Source organism: Trichomycterus rosablanca, chromosome 23 (assembly GCF_030014385.1).
Source record: "Trichomycterus rosablanca isolate fTriRos1 chromosome 23, fTriRos1.hap1, whole genome shotgun sequence".
Lineage (NCBI taxonomy): Eukaryota > Metazoa > Chordata > Actinopteri > Siluriformes > Trichomycteridae > Trichomycterus > Trichomycterus rosablanca.
The window spans coordinates 17,462,767-17,475,308 of NC_086010.1; the positions used below are offsets into that span (position 1 = coordinate 17,462,767).

Consider the following 12,542-nt stretch of genomic DNA (forward strand, 5'->3'; position numbering starts at 1 on the left):
GAGAAAAATAAAAATAACAATAAGAACAAAAATATGCAAAATATATACAAAATAGTTACAAGTACAGAAAACACACACACACACACACACACACACACACACACACACACACACACACGTACTGTACTCTTGAGCTTCTTGAACTGTACGTATATGTAAATTCAGCAGTATAACAGTGTCCTCTAGCGGACATTTTTTGCACATGTCTTAGTTACTGTCAAGAAACCACATTAGTACACAAAACAAAGCGGATAACGCTTATTATTTATAAACTAATTCTATATAAACTAATAATAATACGTAATGTATTATATAATAATATGTACATGTGTAACTGATTAATAATTATTCTATAATCAGCGCTTATTTTAAAGCAGTATAATAGTTTAATAAATCAGACATTGGGGGTTGCAATAGGACAGCATGCGTTTGATTCTTCCATTTCGGACAGTTTGATATTAGGTATGTTGTACAAGGTATTGGTGAACACCTGCTACTTCTACTATCTCCTGTAAAATGTCTGGATTTTGTTATTTTGAATATCTTTGCATTTTATAGTAACGTCATACGTATAGGTGCGTAAGTTGCGCACATTTGCGGAACGTACGCAAAAATCGCACAAAGATTCTCCTATTTGTGAAGTTGCGACTTTAATTTTGTAAGGACTCCTGGAGGACTTTAATTTTGTAAGGACTCCTGGAGGACTTTAATTTTGAAGCTCTGTTCGTGTGGCGGTGGATTTTAAACATCTGTTGCTGTTTTCACTTTTCACTGATTTACCGTCAAACTCACATCAATCAACTACAGCTAAGCTACAGTTTTTATACAAAGCGAGGTAAATATACAGTTTATTTATTATTAACACTCGTTATCTGTCTGTAGTTTATTTATAATTATTACAAACCGTTTGGAGTGAAATAATCAGATTAAGGAGATTAGAGCTCGTTAGCGTCAGTGCTAATAGAGTTAGCTGTTTATCCAACGCTCAGTATTACTGACAATTCGGTTACTATAGCAACAGTCCTTTATTTCATTTTAAACCTTTTATAATCGTTATATAATTATTAATTATAAACTCATCACTTATGACCAAAGCACTTAATCTTTATAAATGAATGATATGCCAGATAAGTAAAATTTACTCTTTAATTTACTCTAACTTTAATGTCTTAACTGGTTCTTATTAAAAGTGGTAGAAACAAACTTAAATATAAAGTTTTATGCATGAATTCAGGTAATTAACAAAAGTTTGCATTTTATTTATACAAGATTGGTGTCTTGAGATGTTTCGAAGTGTTGAAAAATACATTTTATTTCATTTATTAGGATTTTAACGTCATGTTTTACACTTTGGTTACATTCTACCAGAAACAGTAACTCAAGTTTAATATCAAACACAGTCATGGACAATTTTATATCTCCATTCACCTCACTTGCACGTCTTTGGACTGTGGGAGGAAACCGGAGCTCCCGGAGGAAACCCACACAGACACGGTGAGAACATGCAAACTCCACACAGAAAGGACCCGGACCGCTCCGCCTGGGGATCGAACCCGGGACCTTCTTGCTGTGAGGTGACAGTGCTACCTGTAAATAAGTGTAAGTAAGTGTTTTAAAAGAAACACTTACACCAGGGCATGTCTGTTGCTGTAAGTTAGTTTGTTGCTATCATTGATTTTGTTGGTGTTTACTTTAGAAGATGTCGTTTGTGCGGATTAATCGGCGACCGGTACGAACCAAGAAATCCTCAGCTCTGAGGAAGGAATGGGTGGTAAGTAATAATTTCTTTTAAAAAGTCTTAATTCAAGCCAGGAATGAATGTTTATTCAATTTTCCCCTTTTCTCATGTAGAGCACAGTGACTGACCTCTCAATGCACAAGCCTACGTCCGAGGAACTTGTAAGAAGCCTGTTCTCAAAGATGTGCATGTTCTTCCTGAAGTGTGTGCTTGTTATGGCTATTATATTTTAAAAACCTTGGTTTGTTCTTTAGTCTAGACGACATGAGATGCACATGTCTCGCAACAAAGCTGCAGCGCAGTGGGAGCTGAGAGAGAAAACACTGAAGACGAGGAAATCTCGGTCAGCCAGCCCTCCAGGATTAGATCGAACCAGACTGAGATTATTCAGAGAGGTACACAAACTCAAAATGATGATTATGGTGCTTGTTTATTCTCCTGAGACAGGAACCACCAAGGGGCAATTTATATTCTGCATGTTTTAGCATCTGTAAAGGAACTTGAGTACCCAAAAACTAGCCTAAAAATTAAAAGCATTAAAAAGCTGAACGTTGTGTTTCATCACTAATGTTTCTCAATGCTGAACTAAGCAGCAATGTTAATAGCATCTCATTATTATCATCACTGAAGCACTGAATGATGCTTGTCGATGTCTCTGTAGATGTTCTCAGATCAGTATCAGCTCCATGATGTTCTAGCACGTTCTGACAGAGCTCTGGCGGCAGTGAAAGATCTGTTCGGTGATGCACCTTGCAGACAGACTGGTATAGCATTATTTTTTCAATACAACATTATTACTAGGTTTTTAAGGGTACGTTTGTTACAGTGTGTGTGTGTGTGTGTGTGTGTGTGTGTGTGTGTGTGTGTTTATTTATTCCAGGCTTTCCCAGTGTTACCATGGCTCCAGGCTGTGAATCTGATTCTGAACTTCCTGTACTCCAGAAACCAGATCCACCAACACAGCTTTCACTACTGAGCCAATCCATGATGGACCAAGAGGTACAGAGTTAGTGTGAAGTGTGCAAACATCACTCAGGTTCCTTACAATGTACACGCTTGCATTGCTTAGATGATCTGCACTTTTATTTATGTTTCATTTGCAAAAATTTCAAGACACTGTTCAAGGCTCAACATTTTAATGTCATTAAGATTTGACTGAAATGTAATATTGAGGTTTGGGTTGCTTTTTTTCATTAAATAATGCTGTATCTTGTTTTTTCAGGCTTTAAATGAGTTTGATGATTCAGTAGGAGAGCACGGGGTTCAGGATCAGGACGACTTGGTCAGCTTCAACACTGAAATTCCCAGGTCCAAGAAACAACATACTATTTAGCATGTTGCATAACTACTAAAGAATAAAAAAAGGGACGGTGACTATTTGAAACAATGATCAGCTCATTTTCTACAATGTTTTGCAGGCCAAAAAGAAAAACATGTAAAGCTAAACCTCCTGGCTGGACCACAAGTCAGAGACGGCAGCAGCAGAACCTTCCTCAGACTCCCTGTAATGCAGCCATGAGTTCAGAGGAGCAGGCAGGTAAAGACACTCACGTGTCCATTCACATGTATTTGAATTCTCTGTGTCTGTTTAAAAGTGTTTACAAGTTCTTATTTTTGTCCTGTTTTGGGAAGCCCTGAATGCTACGGTGGCTGTGCAGCGTTTGAAGTCAAGGCAATATCAGCCGGACGCTGATCAGTCCACCACTCTGGTTACGCAGGTTCTCAATCCTGCTCCATCTCATTTAGGTACACTGTCAAAACTGATAAGTTTGGATTATATATGCTGCATTTCCAGGATCAGGTTAATATCTCACATTCATTGTGTTTTAGGTGGTAAAAACAGACCTGGCAGAAACACTAGAGGACATTTTTCTGAAGCACAGCTGAACGGCTCAGGGTTTAGCTCCGGAAGCGCTAACCACTCGAGTCTGGAGATGCTGCAGGACATGCTGGGTCAGGTCGAGTCCGAGCTGGCCTGTCTGGACCCGCAGGGGAATCTCGACGACTCGGAGCAGCCTGAGCTGCAGTGCGGGCGGGGCCTCACCGGCTTCTCCGTGGCTCTTGTCGGTGCCCTCGGTCGCATCGCCGCTCATCTGAGACGAGTGAGGACGAACCCGGCGCTCTCCTTAAATCGGAAACGAAAAACCAGTGCCTGGTATGTTCAGTCGGTTTGATCGGGTACTGTGTCTGTCTTTCAGAAAGAAGAGGAGGCAGAGAAGGAGCAACAGGTGAGGAAACGAATGGAAGAGGAGCTGAAGGAGCACAGGAATCTGATCGATGCCCTCACAGCTGAGTGTCTCGCACTAAGAGAGGAGAGCGCCGCCCTACAGGTCCAACACTTTTGCAATCCGCCTTAGCTCTTAATTAACGCTAAATCGCTTCTTATGTTTATTCCGAATTCCATTTGTGCAAATCCTCGGAGGGTAATTGTGGGACGTGTGTGTTTGGGCAAAACGTGCACTTATAGAGCTGGCAGTGCAGTGAGATGAAATCAAACATCGGCAGCAGCAACCTGAACAAACTCTATGTGATATAAAGTCTGATTTCACTATATTTGTATATTAAAAACAGTTTGGGTGCTGTATCCCAAACTGCATAGTATATATTACATAGGTCGCGCTCTAAACGGTTATGTACTAACTTCACCTAATTAGTATTTCTGTGTACATTGCTCAGTGCTGCCAGAACTACAACTAAACTACGGCAGCATTGTCTTGTCTCATACAGGCAAATCTGCGAGGACGGCTAACCGAACTCGAACAACGACTGGACATGGTGATCCTTACGATGGGAGAAATGGGGAACGATGGAAATGCACAGGGAGAATTTGATGAAGAAGAACATGTCCCAGGTAACTACTAGACTCACTCGCGTGAATTAGAGGCCCCTAGATGCCTCATCCTCAACAGTACACGCCTATAATAACTGGCTAGTCGTAGCAAATAAGCCTATTGTTCCACAACTCAGTATTGTCATTTTCTATGAGAGTGTGTGAGTGTCACTGTTACTTTGAAGCAAGAAGTGCCTGGGTTTAACTCCCCAGCCAGGCAGCAAGAGTCCTTTCGGTGTGAAGTTTGCATGTTCTCTTAGTGTCCGTGTGTGTCTGCTCTGTGATCGACCTGTCCGGGGTGTTTCCTTCCTCTCACCCAATTAATCAGGCACACTGCGTCCCTGACCAGGATAAAGCTGTTTATACTGTATATTGTATTCTGTACTGTGTGATTCTATAGGTGGTCATCTGAAGCCTGGACCTACTGAAGAAGACCAAGCTGCTGCTGTAATGCTCTCTCCTCCCCGCCAGAGAGACGCCAAAGCGCCCCCTGCAGGTCAGTGTAAAAGAGGGCAAATGATTCGCTTCTTTCTGTCTTGATGAGACATTGCAGCCCAGAATTCTGATCATGTTAAATGTTGAACTTTCTTTGCTTCTCTTGACAGCACGCACCCGCTCTTTGCATTTCGAGGGCTCTAACACACCCAGCAGCGGGTCGGCTGCGGAGTCTGACTTCTCATGCTCGCCGTCCTCCTTCGCCAGCCTGCCTGAAAGCGTCTTGCCACGTACCGTCCAGCTCCTGACCCAGCCTCCCCAGGACGTCCTGTTGGACCAGATTGCGGTTTTGACCAATCAGAACGCAGCAATGCGAAACCAGCTGGGTCAGTACCGCACCTCACCTACTGGGGCTTCGTTAACGAAAGAGCTGAGCGCAGACGGGCACACAGCGCCACCTGCTGGATATCAGACCACACAACAGGTAACGGCTTTATGAAAGAAAAAAAAAATTTTTGTTTAATGAAGTTGTTAACCAGGGAAAAGAAAACAAATCTGGTTTCTGGTGTGCTTGAAGAGTAATGGTAACTAGAATTACTAAATTACTGTTAATGAATGACAGTCTGTTCACCTTACAGAGCTGTCAGAGACCATTTTTAGTCATTACTGGTTGTGTTTGTGTCGCTGCAGTGTGTGCGTGCAGATGATTCCTCTGTGAAGTTAATGGAGGACAGACTACAGGAGCTAAACCGACAGAGCTCAGCAGCCAGAACCAAACTGCTGGAACTGATAGAGCAGCAGAAAAACAGCAGCTCCCACAGCGCCTCTCCAGCCATCTCCCCTATACCTACTCACTCCACCAGCCCACCTGCAGGTCAGTGTGTGAAGGGTTCTCATCACCATTATAGGTGGATAAAAAAAAAGAGGGTTGCATATACACAAATTCCCACAGAAATATTCCAAATTCTAGTGAGGATCCTTCTCAGAGGAGTGACTGTTATAGTCGAAAAGATCCCATAGAGGCTACTCTAGTTCCGTTTGTTTGCTTTTCAGAATAAACAGAATGACATAAAGTAGACTATAAGGCCAAAAGTATTTGGACACATGATCATGTGGTATTAAAATAAAGTTGCTGATTCTCTGTCCTTTGTAGTTGCTGTACGACGGACTCCTGAAGTCTTTGTGTCTGTACCTGAAAGAGACCGTCCCTCTCACACAAGCAGTAACGACAGGAGGTGAGACCCTCACATGTTTATCTTCCTTAATTGAATGTCTATTACTGTAGTCTAATAACCCCAGCTCTACACCCACACCTAACCTTTACCTCACTAACCTGAAATAATTCTGTACACTCCAATAAATATGTTTATTTTTCAATCGGTTAGTTCATAGTTCAAGCATATTAGAATATTTTACTGTAGTTCTTTTGGGGTTTTTTGCAGTTCAGCTGAAGCCGTTTCTCCACAGACTGCAGGACTGAGGCAGAGCAGTAACTCACAGGTACATATCGACACTTTCACATTCTTACCATAAATCCATTTAACAATGTGTTTTTTCTCTCTTTCCTTGTTATGGTTGTCCCAATTCTTTTGAAAATCTTCCAATTTGCTGATTCTCCTATTGCTGCTCTGGAAGTGGAGAGCTGAGACTATTACACGCCCCCTTCAGTCACATCTTTTCGTTCCGTCAGTGGTGGAGTGTCCCAGAGAGCCGTACCGCATACCGAGAGACACGCTATCAACTCCCCAAATACCCACTACTAGTGTAGGCACCTTGACCACACAACAGAGATCACAATTGTATAGTCAAGCACTAGACCACAGTGCTTAATCCTTTTGCACCGTACTCTTTTTATATCTCTGCTGCTATAAAAACCCTTATTATGCTGCTAACTGTATATCAGAATATGTTTTTACCTCACTTATCATTTACTCAGTACCATGTACTGGCCATCACTACACTTGTCTCTTATCTAGTCTCCTTTAATTACTTTTAAGATTAGAAATGTCTTTTGTATTTCTTGTACTGTTGTTTAGCTGCACTGTGTGTATTGTCTTGCACTTTTTGTTCTGTGTTGCACCCTGGTCCTGGAGGAATGTTGTTTCGTTTCAATATGTACATACAAGTATACAAACAGCTGAAAAGACAATAAAGCCTCTCTTGAACTTATTATAAACATATATGATTATAAACATTCTAAACCTCATATTTTGTCCCTAACTTTTGTTTGTGTTTTGTGTAGGTGGATAAACTGAAAGGAGAAGGCTGGTTTTCACTGTCCGCTCACGTCCGATAACAGGCAGCACCGCTCTCCACAAACCACCTCAACAAAGGCGCTGCGTGATGTCACGGTTACCTGCACTCCTCAACGTAGTTCTCACCCATGTTTTTATTTTTTAATATCACGCACACTAATAAACTTTACACAAACACGTTATTGTACGTTCAATGCATCAAGAACAGCTCCGCTTTATTGAGAACACTTTCACTTTATGAATTCCAGAGATTAAATCAAATAGAATGATGTGTACTGGATTACACAATAACGTAACAGGATATGACACAGTAATTTCATGTTTTGGATCTAAAAAAAGCTTAAAATACACTGATTTAAAAAAATGAAGGAAACACTTAAATCACACACAGGATCTCGATGAATGAAAGATTCAAGTTAAAAATCTTAACTGGTCGGTGGAAACCAAACCAACCAGTCTGGATCTAAAATCACACTGAAAATCGAAGTAAAAAAAAATGTAAATCACAGACTGATCCAACTGGTGTGACTCAGTAGCATGTGTTGCCCTCACATGCCTGTATGCCTCCCGATAACATCTGGGCATGCTCCTGATGAGACGTTAGAATGCTTCATCATCCAGGAACTGCCAACACACTGATAAAACGTGTTCTACATCACCACTATGTACTGTATAATCCACTACATGGGCCATTCCACCGAACGGGTGCCATCTGGGTGTAATAACTCGATAGAATAGAAAACTTGATTTATTATATTTGTTCAACACTGAGTCTAGTAACACACACATTTAACTACTCAGAATGTGTTTTTAACACAGAATTAGTAAATACATGAAATCTAGCAGCATGGAGAACATGCTAAAAGCATGAGAACACTGGGCACAGTCTAGTGATTTATCAAAAACGTTATTTTTAAAATAAACACATAACAGCTAAGAACAAATGTAGGTAACAGGAAAGAGATACGCTGAGATGAATCTTCTCAGTTACAGTATTATCAGACATACAGGTGAATAGGGAGAACCTACTAATCCTCTTCCGTTGACCTTCAGTAGATACAGATGATCATTTCTGTTCAAAATGTGACTTGATTCATGTGAATATATTTTCAGAATATGTTGGGGGTAACAGGGCTGAGTGAAAGGCTGGGGACGTGACTAAAACATGGATTTTAACCACATTGTTATAAATTACTTATGGAAAATAAGTATTAAAATCATAGATGTGATGTGGAGTCACCAAACAATGCAGGAAAAAAGGATTTCTGAAAGATTTTACTAGTTATATTTCAGTGTAAAGTGTCGTGTTAGACACTGGGGAGATAAAAAATACTATTTTTCAGTGTTATAAAGAGTTTTAATCTAAATTCGCAATTAGATCAATGTGCAGGACACTTTGCTGAATTAAAAATGCATTTTAAAGTTAATTTTTATATATATTTATAGTACATGGGGACCGAAATGGCACAAATTCGGTGGAATGGCCCAAAATACACAATTTTCAGGGACCTAGTGTATACTGTGATGCTCCACAGTACCATCCAGTGGCCAAAAATGACACTTAGGATAATTTTTTATAATAAAGCACAGTCTCAGAGCACCTCACATGCCCTCTGTGGCACTGCCCACAGCCTCCCATCCCTGTACATAAACTTGACTTCACACTCCGACTCAAAACTTGTGACCTTAAAACAGCAGCTGAGCTCCTGAATCTGTTCTGAATGTTTCTGTGCTACCGAGTGCAGCTTCTCCCATCCTGCGTTTCTTCCTTCTCTGATCCACATTTTATCATCCTCCTGTGCTAAAACGTCTTCTGCTAACGACTTTATTGCACCTAGAGCTTCTTCATTAAGCCGGGAAGCGAGAACACAGCGTGGCTCACAGAGTTTAAGGCGTTCTTTTCCTTCTTCATAGTTTACGCAGTGCAGGCACACTAGAAAGGATCCCGGAACGGATGTTTTGAACTGAAAGACCTGTTCCGTGCCGTCGTCGATGGCTACCAGCACACCGGTGCTGTCAGCTGAGATCAGTCGTGCCTGGCCCAGCATCTTCACGGACTCCAGGACAAACTGGAAGTTGTGGTGATCACCTGGTCGTAAATAGTGCTGTAATTCCGACAAGGTCTCCTGATGCAGCTGCACGAGAGGGTCCAAGCCCAGCTTCTCAGGGTTAAACTCTGTCAGACTCAACAAGCGCTGATGAACTCCAGCATCAAACTGTTGAGAATTGAAAGCGGGATTGGCCAAAACAAGACGGATATGCTGGGTGACCTGAACGAGCGTGGGGTTCACGAGATCGCCGCCCTTTTTTGGATGAACCAAGCCTAGCAGGCATGCCACACTTGAACACACCTCTCTGTACGGCTTATCTAGAGGTGTTCTGTCCTGTAGGGCTTTGCGGAGGACCCTAACAGGCACACCCTGAAACTGTGTGACCCTGTGAAGCTTGCCAGGCCTGCAGGAATACAAACCCTGAACAGGTGACGACACACAGAGGTGATCCTCCAACGGACGGAGGTCTCGCAGGATCTGTGCCAGAACTCTGACGCACTGAAGCAGGTTCTCGGCTCCTCCTTCAGTCCAACACTGATCCAGTTCCTGCAGAAGCACCGGCTCCACATGGGCACAGCCCTGCAGCTGCTGCAGCATCCCAGCTATACTACTGCTGGGCTTCAAATCAAGCTCCTCCTCAGTTTCAGCCAGGCAGTCCCTCACCAGGAACCTAAAGATGGTGCACAGTGTACATTGGTCACCACAGTTGTCACCATGAGGCTGATCTTGATCGTGCAGTTGAACCGGGGTGCTTCTACTCAACAGAAGATATTCAGCCTCCTGTAGAAGCTTCAGCAGTAAGCAGCCCCGTTTAGAGAGCCACACACCTATAGAAAAAAATACATAATGTAGAGGTCTTTAAATCTTATGTATCAAATGTGATACGCTTGGCGTTATAGGGTTAAGCTCATACAAACTTTGGGACAATTATACAGTTTGTGTGCAGTGGGCTTAGAGGTAACATCTGCTACACGTCAACCACCTACTTACTTTGAATTTCAAGCTCGGCCACTCTGCCCAGGAGCCGTTCTGCATCCTTCGTCTTTTCCATGAACAGGTTCACCAGAGCTTCCAGCTGGGCGGAGTCGTTTATGCCCACCCCCTCCAGCAGACACTCCCTGACAGTGCGGCGTGGCAAGCCCAGTGCCACCCCTAGCTTGCACACATTTAGCTTGGTTGCATCGCCCACAGACACGCCCAGCCGGGTTCTTACCTGCTGCAACACTCCTAAAAAAAAAACGGGTAAAGAAAAATCACACTCGTAGGCCAGCATGAACCGGCATCCATAAGTAAAAACAGGTTACGTTATGAGAATGTGAACTTAGATAAGGTTACCTGAATAAGGCTGGCCGTCTATGGCTGTGTCTGTTGTCTCCTCTATTGCCATGGGAACACTGCCAACCGCATCACAGTTCAGCGACAGACCCTCCACCGAACTAGTGACTGAAAACCAGAATACTGAGTTAAAACATTACAATAGATGACTATAGATACATTTATTCCCAACAACTGGTTTAGTCTTCGATATCGCAACAGCAGATACCAGTCAACAAGAGTAAAGGCGAACATGTGCTTCCTTATTATCATTAACTGTTAAAGGAGGAAACAGGTCCATACGTTTTCACATCTTTGCAAAAATACTAAAATATAAAAGCTGACTGAATGAATTTGCCACATCATTGCGCTTTAATCCGTACTGGATTGACTATCGTTCTTCCTACCGTTTAGCTCCTCAGCTAACAGCTGGTCCTCGTTGTACAGAGCTGTATAGAAGCTCGTGCAGGCCACCTCCCCTTTAGAAAGGCAGATAGACAGCAGAGTCTGGGTTTGCTGAGTGGGCGTCGTCGCTGCCTGAACTTGCTCCAGCTCGAACTGCGTGATGGTGCTGCTGGAGAAGAGTGCCAGAGACACGGGCGTCACGGTCGAGCCAAGCCGGCCACACAGGCAAGAGAACTGGGTCTGTAAACGCCGCTCTGAAGGGGGTGAGAAGGGGGTGAGAAATGCAACCGTTATACGTTCATGCCAACAGATGCAACATTTTGCTATACCTAGAGAGTCTGTATTTAAAGCAATAGTAGTTGCCTTTATTGTATTAATAAAGTATTAGGAAAGACACAAACCTGTTGGTCCACGTGAGATGCCTGTTGAAAGAAAAGAAATGAATTAAGTTTAATTTTTTTTTTAAAACACATGTAACACATGTACAGGTCAAACAAGCTGATCTCTCCATCTGTAGAGGTTATGACAGACTATGGCTGCTGACTTCTCTGTGCTCATATTAACAGGCCTAGCATGACTGCACACCGTAGAGTCACAATCATTACCAATTAAAATAATGATCGACATTCTGAACCTTTTCCAAATCAGCAATCTGCACCAAGTAGGCAACCTGAACTAATGAAAGTACCTGGTCTTAATTAGCACATGCACATATACTAGAACTGCACACCTTGGTAACAGTTTAACTTTGGCTTTATTAAAGGTGCACTATGGTAAAACACTACAGGAATTTAATTAAAACTAAAAGTGCAAACATTCTTAACCAAATCAACACATTCATCAGATGCTTATGCTCTTATCTTAGATGAACGCCTTTATTCGTCATACATGGGTACAGTACAGTGAAGTTCTTTTTCCGCATATCCGAGCTTGTTTGAAAGCTTGGGGTAAGAGCGCACGGTCAGCCATTGTACAATTACCCCCTGCCACCCCACTCAACACTTAAAGAATCATCCTTTAATACTTTCATACTGTACCTGGTTCAGCAATCAGCCAGGTGTGCAGGCGTGGGTAGTGCTGCTTGCATTTCCGTAGGCACGCCAAGAATCCCATGGCCCCGATTTCATCCATCTGCCCCTGAACGATCTCCAGCAGTTTTCGGGCGCTTTTCTGCGGCGTCTTTTCAGCCTTCACTTCGTAGTAATTATCCTGAGACAGCAGACCTGCAGCCAGGATGCAGTCCAGCAGCGGCGCCAAATTGTACAAAGATTCCACCAGAAGATTCTGCGACCTCAGAAGGTGTGTCTTTACAGTCCGTCTCGCTCCTGATTCTGGTGTGGAACATCAGTCACGTATAAAGGTTGGCTGATTAAACTTTAAAATGCCTAAATGTATGGAAATTATAAATGATTAACCATGTTGTCTTAGCACCCACCTAACTCAAGACACATCTCTGAATGTGATGCCATCATGGACATCTGAGCAGTTCAGCTTCAATATAAATATATAAGAAA

At 42.5% G+C, this 12,542-nt stretch overlaps 1 protein-coding gene and 1 long non-coding RNA gene across 5 annotated transcripts; one reads left to right on the top strand and one right to left on the bottom strand.

The window, feature by feature from the left end:
• Positions 1–768: 768 nt before the first annotated feature.
• On the top strand, positions 769–7,435 carry spice1 (spindle and centriole associated protein 1). 4 transcript variants are annotated; one of them, XM_062985924.1, is made up of 18 exons: positions 769–835; positions 1,697–1,771; positions 1,852–1,899; positions 1,993–2,133; positions 2,400–2,502; positions 2,619–2,737; positions 2,961–3,046; positions 3,157–3,275; positions 3,371–3,484; positions 3,569–3,840; positions 3,937–4,068; positions 4,466–4,589; positions 4,969–5,064; positions 5,174–5,487; positions 5,694–5,877; positions 6,157–6,238; positions 6,446–6,503; positions 7,246–7,435. In XM_062985924.1, exons 2-18 carry the CDS (start codon positions 1,700–1,702, stop codon positions 7,297–7,299), a joined length of 2,118 nt encoding a protein of 705 aa, XP_062841994.1. In that variant the 5' UTR covers positions 769–835; positions 1,697–1,699; the 3' UTR covers positions 7,300–7,435. The 4 variants fall into 4 exon arrangements, with proteins under 4 accessions (XP_062841994.1, XP_062841996.1, XP_062841995.1 ...); XM_062985926.1 differs by having other exon boundaries at positions 6,451–6,503; positions 7,246–7,283; XM_062985925.1 differs by lacking the exon at positions 769–835 and adding an exon at positions 1,387–1,599.
• A 2,986-nt stretch (positions 7,436–10,421) lies between these two features.
• LOC134301366 (uncharacterized) lies at positions 10,422–11,118 on the bottom strand. Its single transcript, XR_010007444.1, has 3 exons — positions 11,031–11,118; positions 10,645–10,752; positions 10,422–10,536 (listed from the first exon to the last, which is right to left on the bottom strand). It is a non-coding gene; the product is annotated as an uncharacterized LOC134301366 (long non-coding RNA).
• Positions 11,119–12,542: the final 1,424 nt, after the last annotated feature.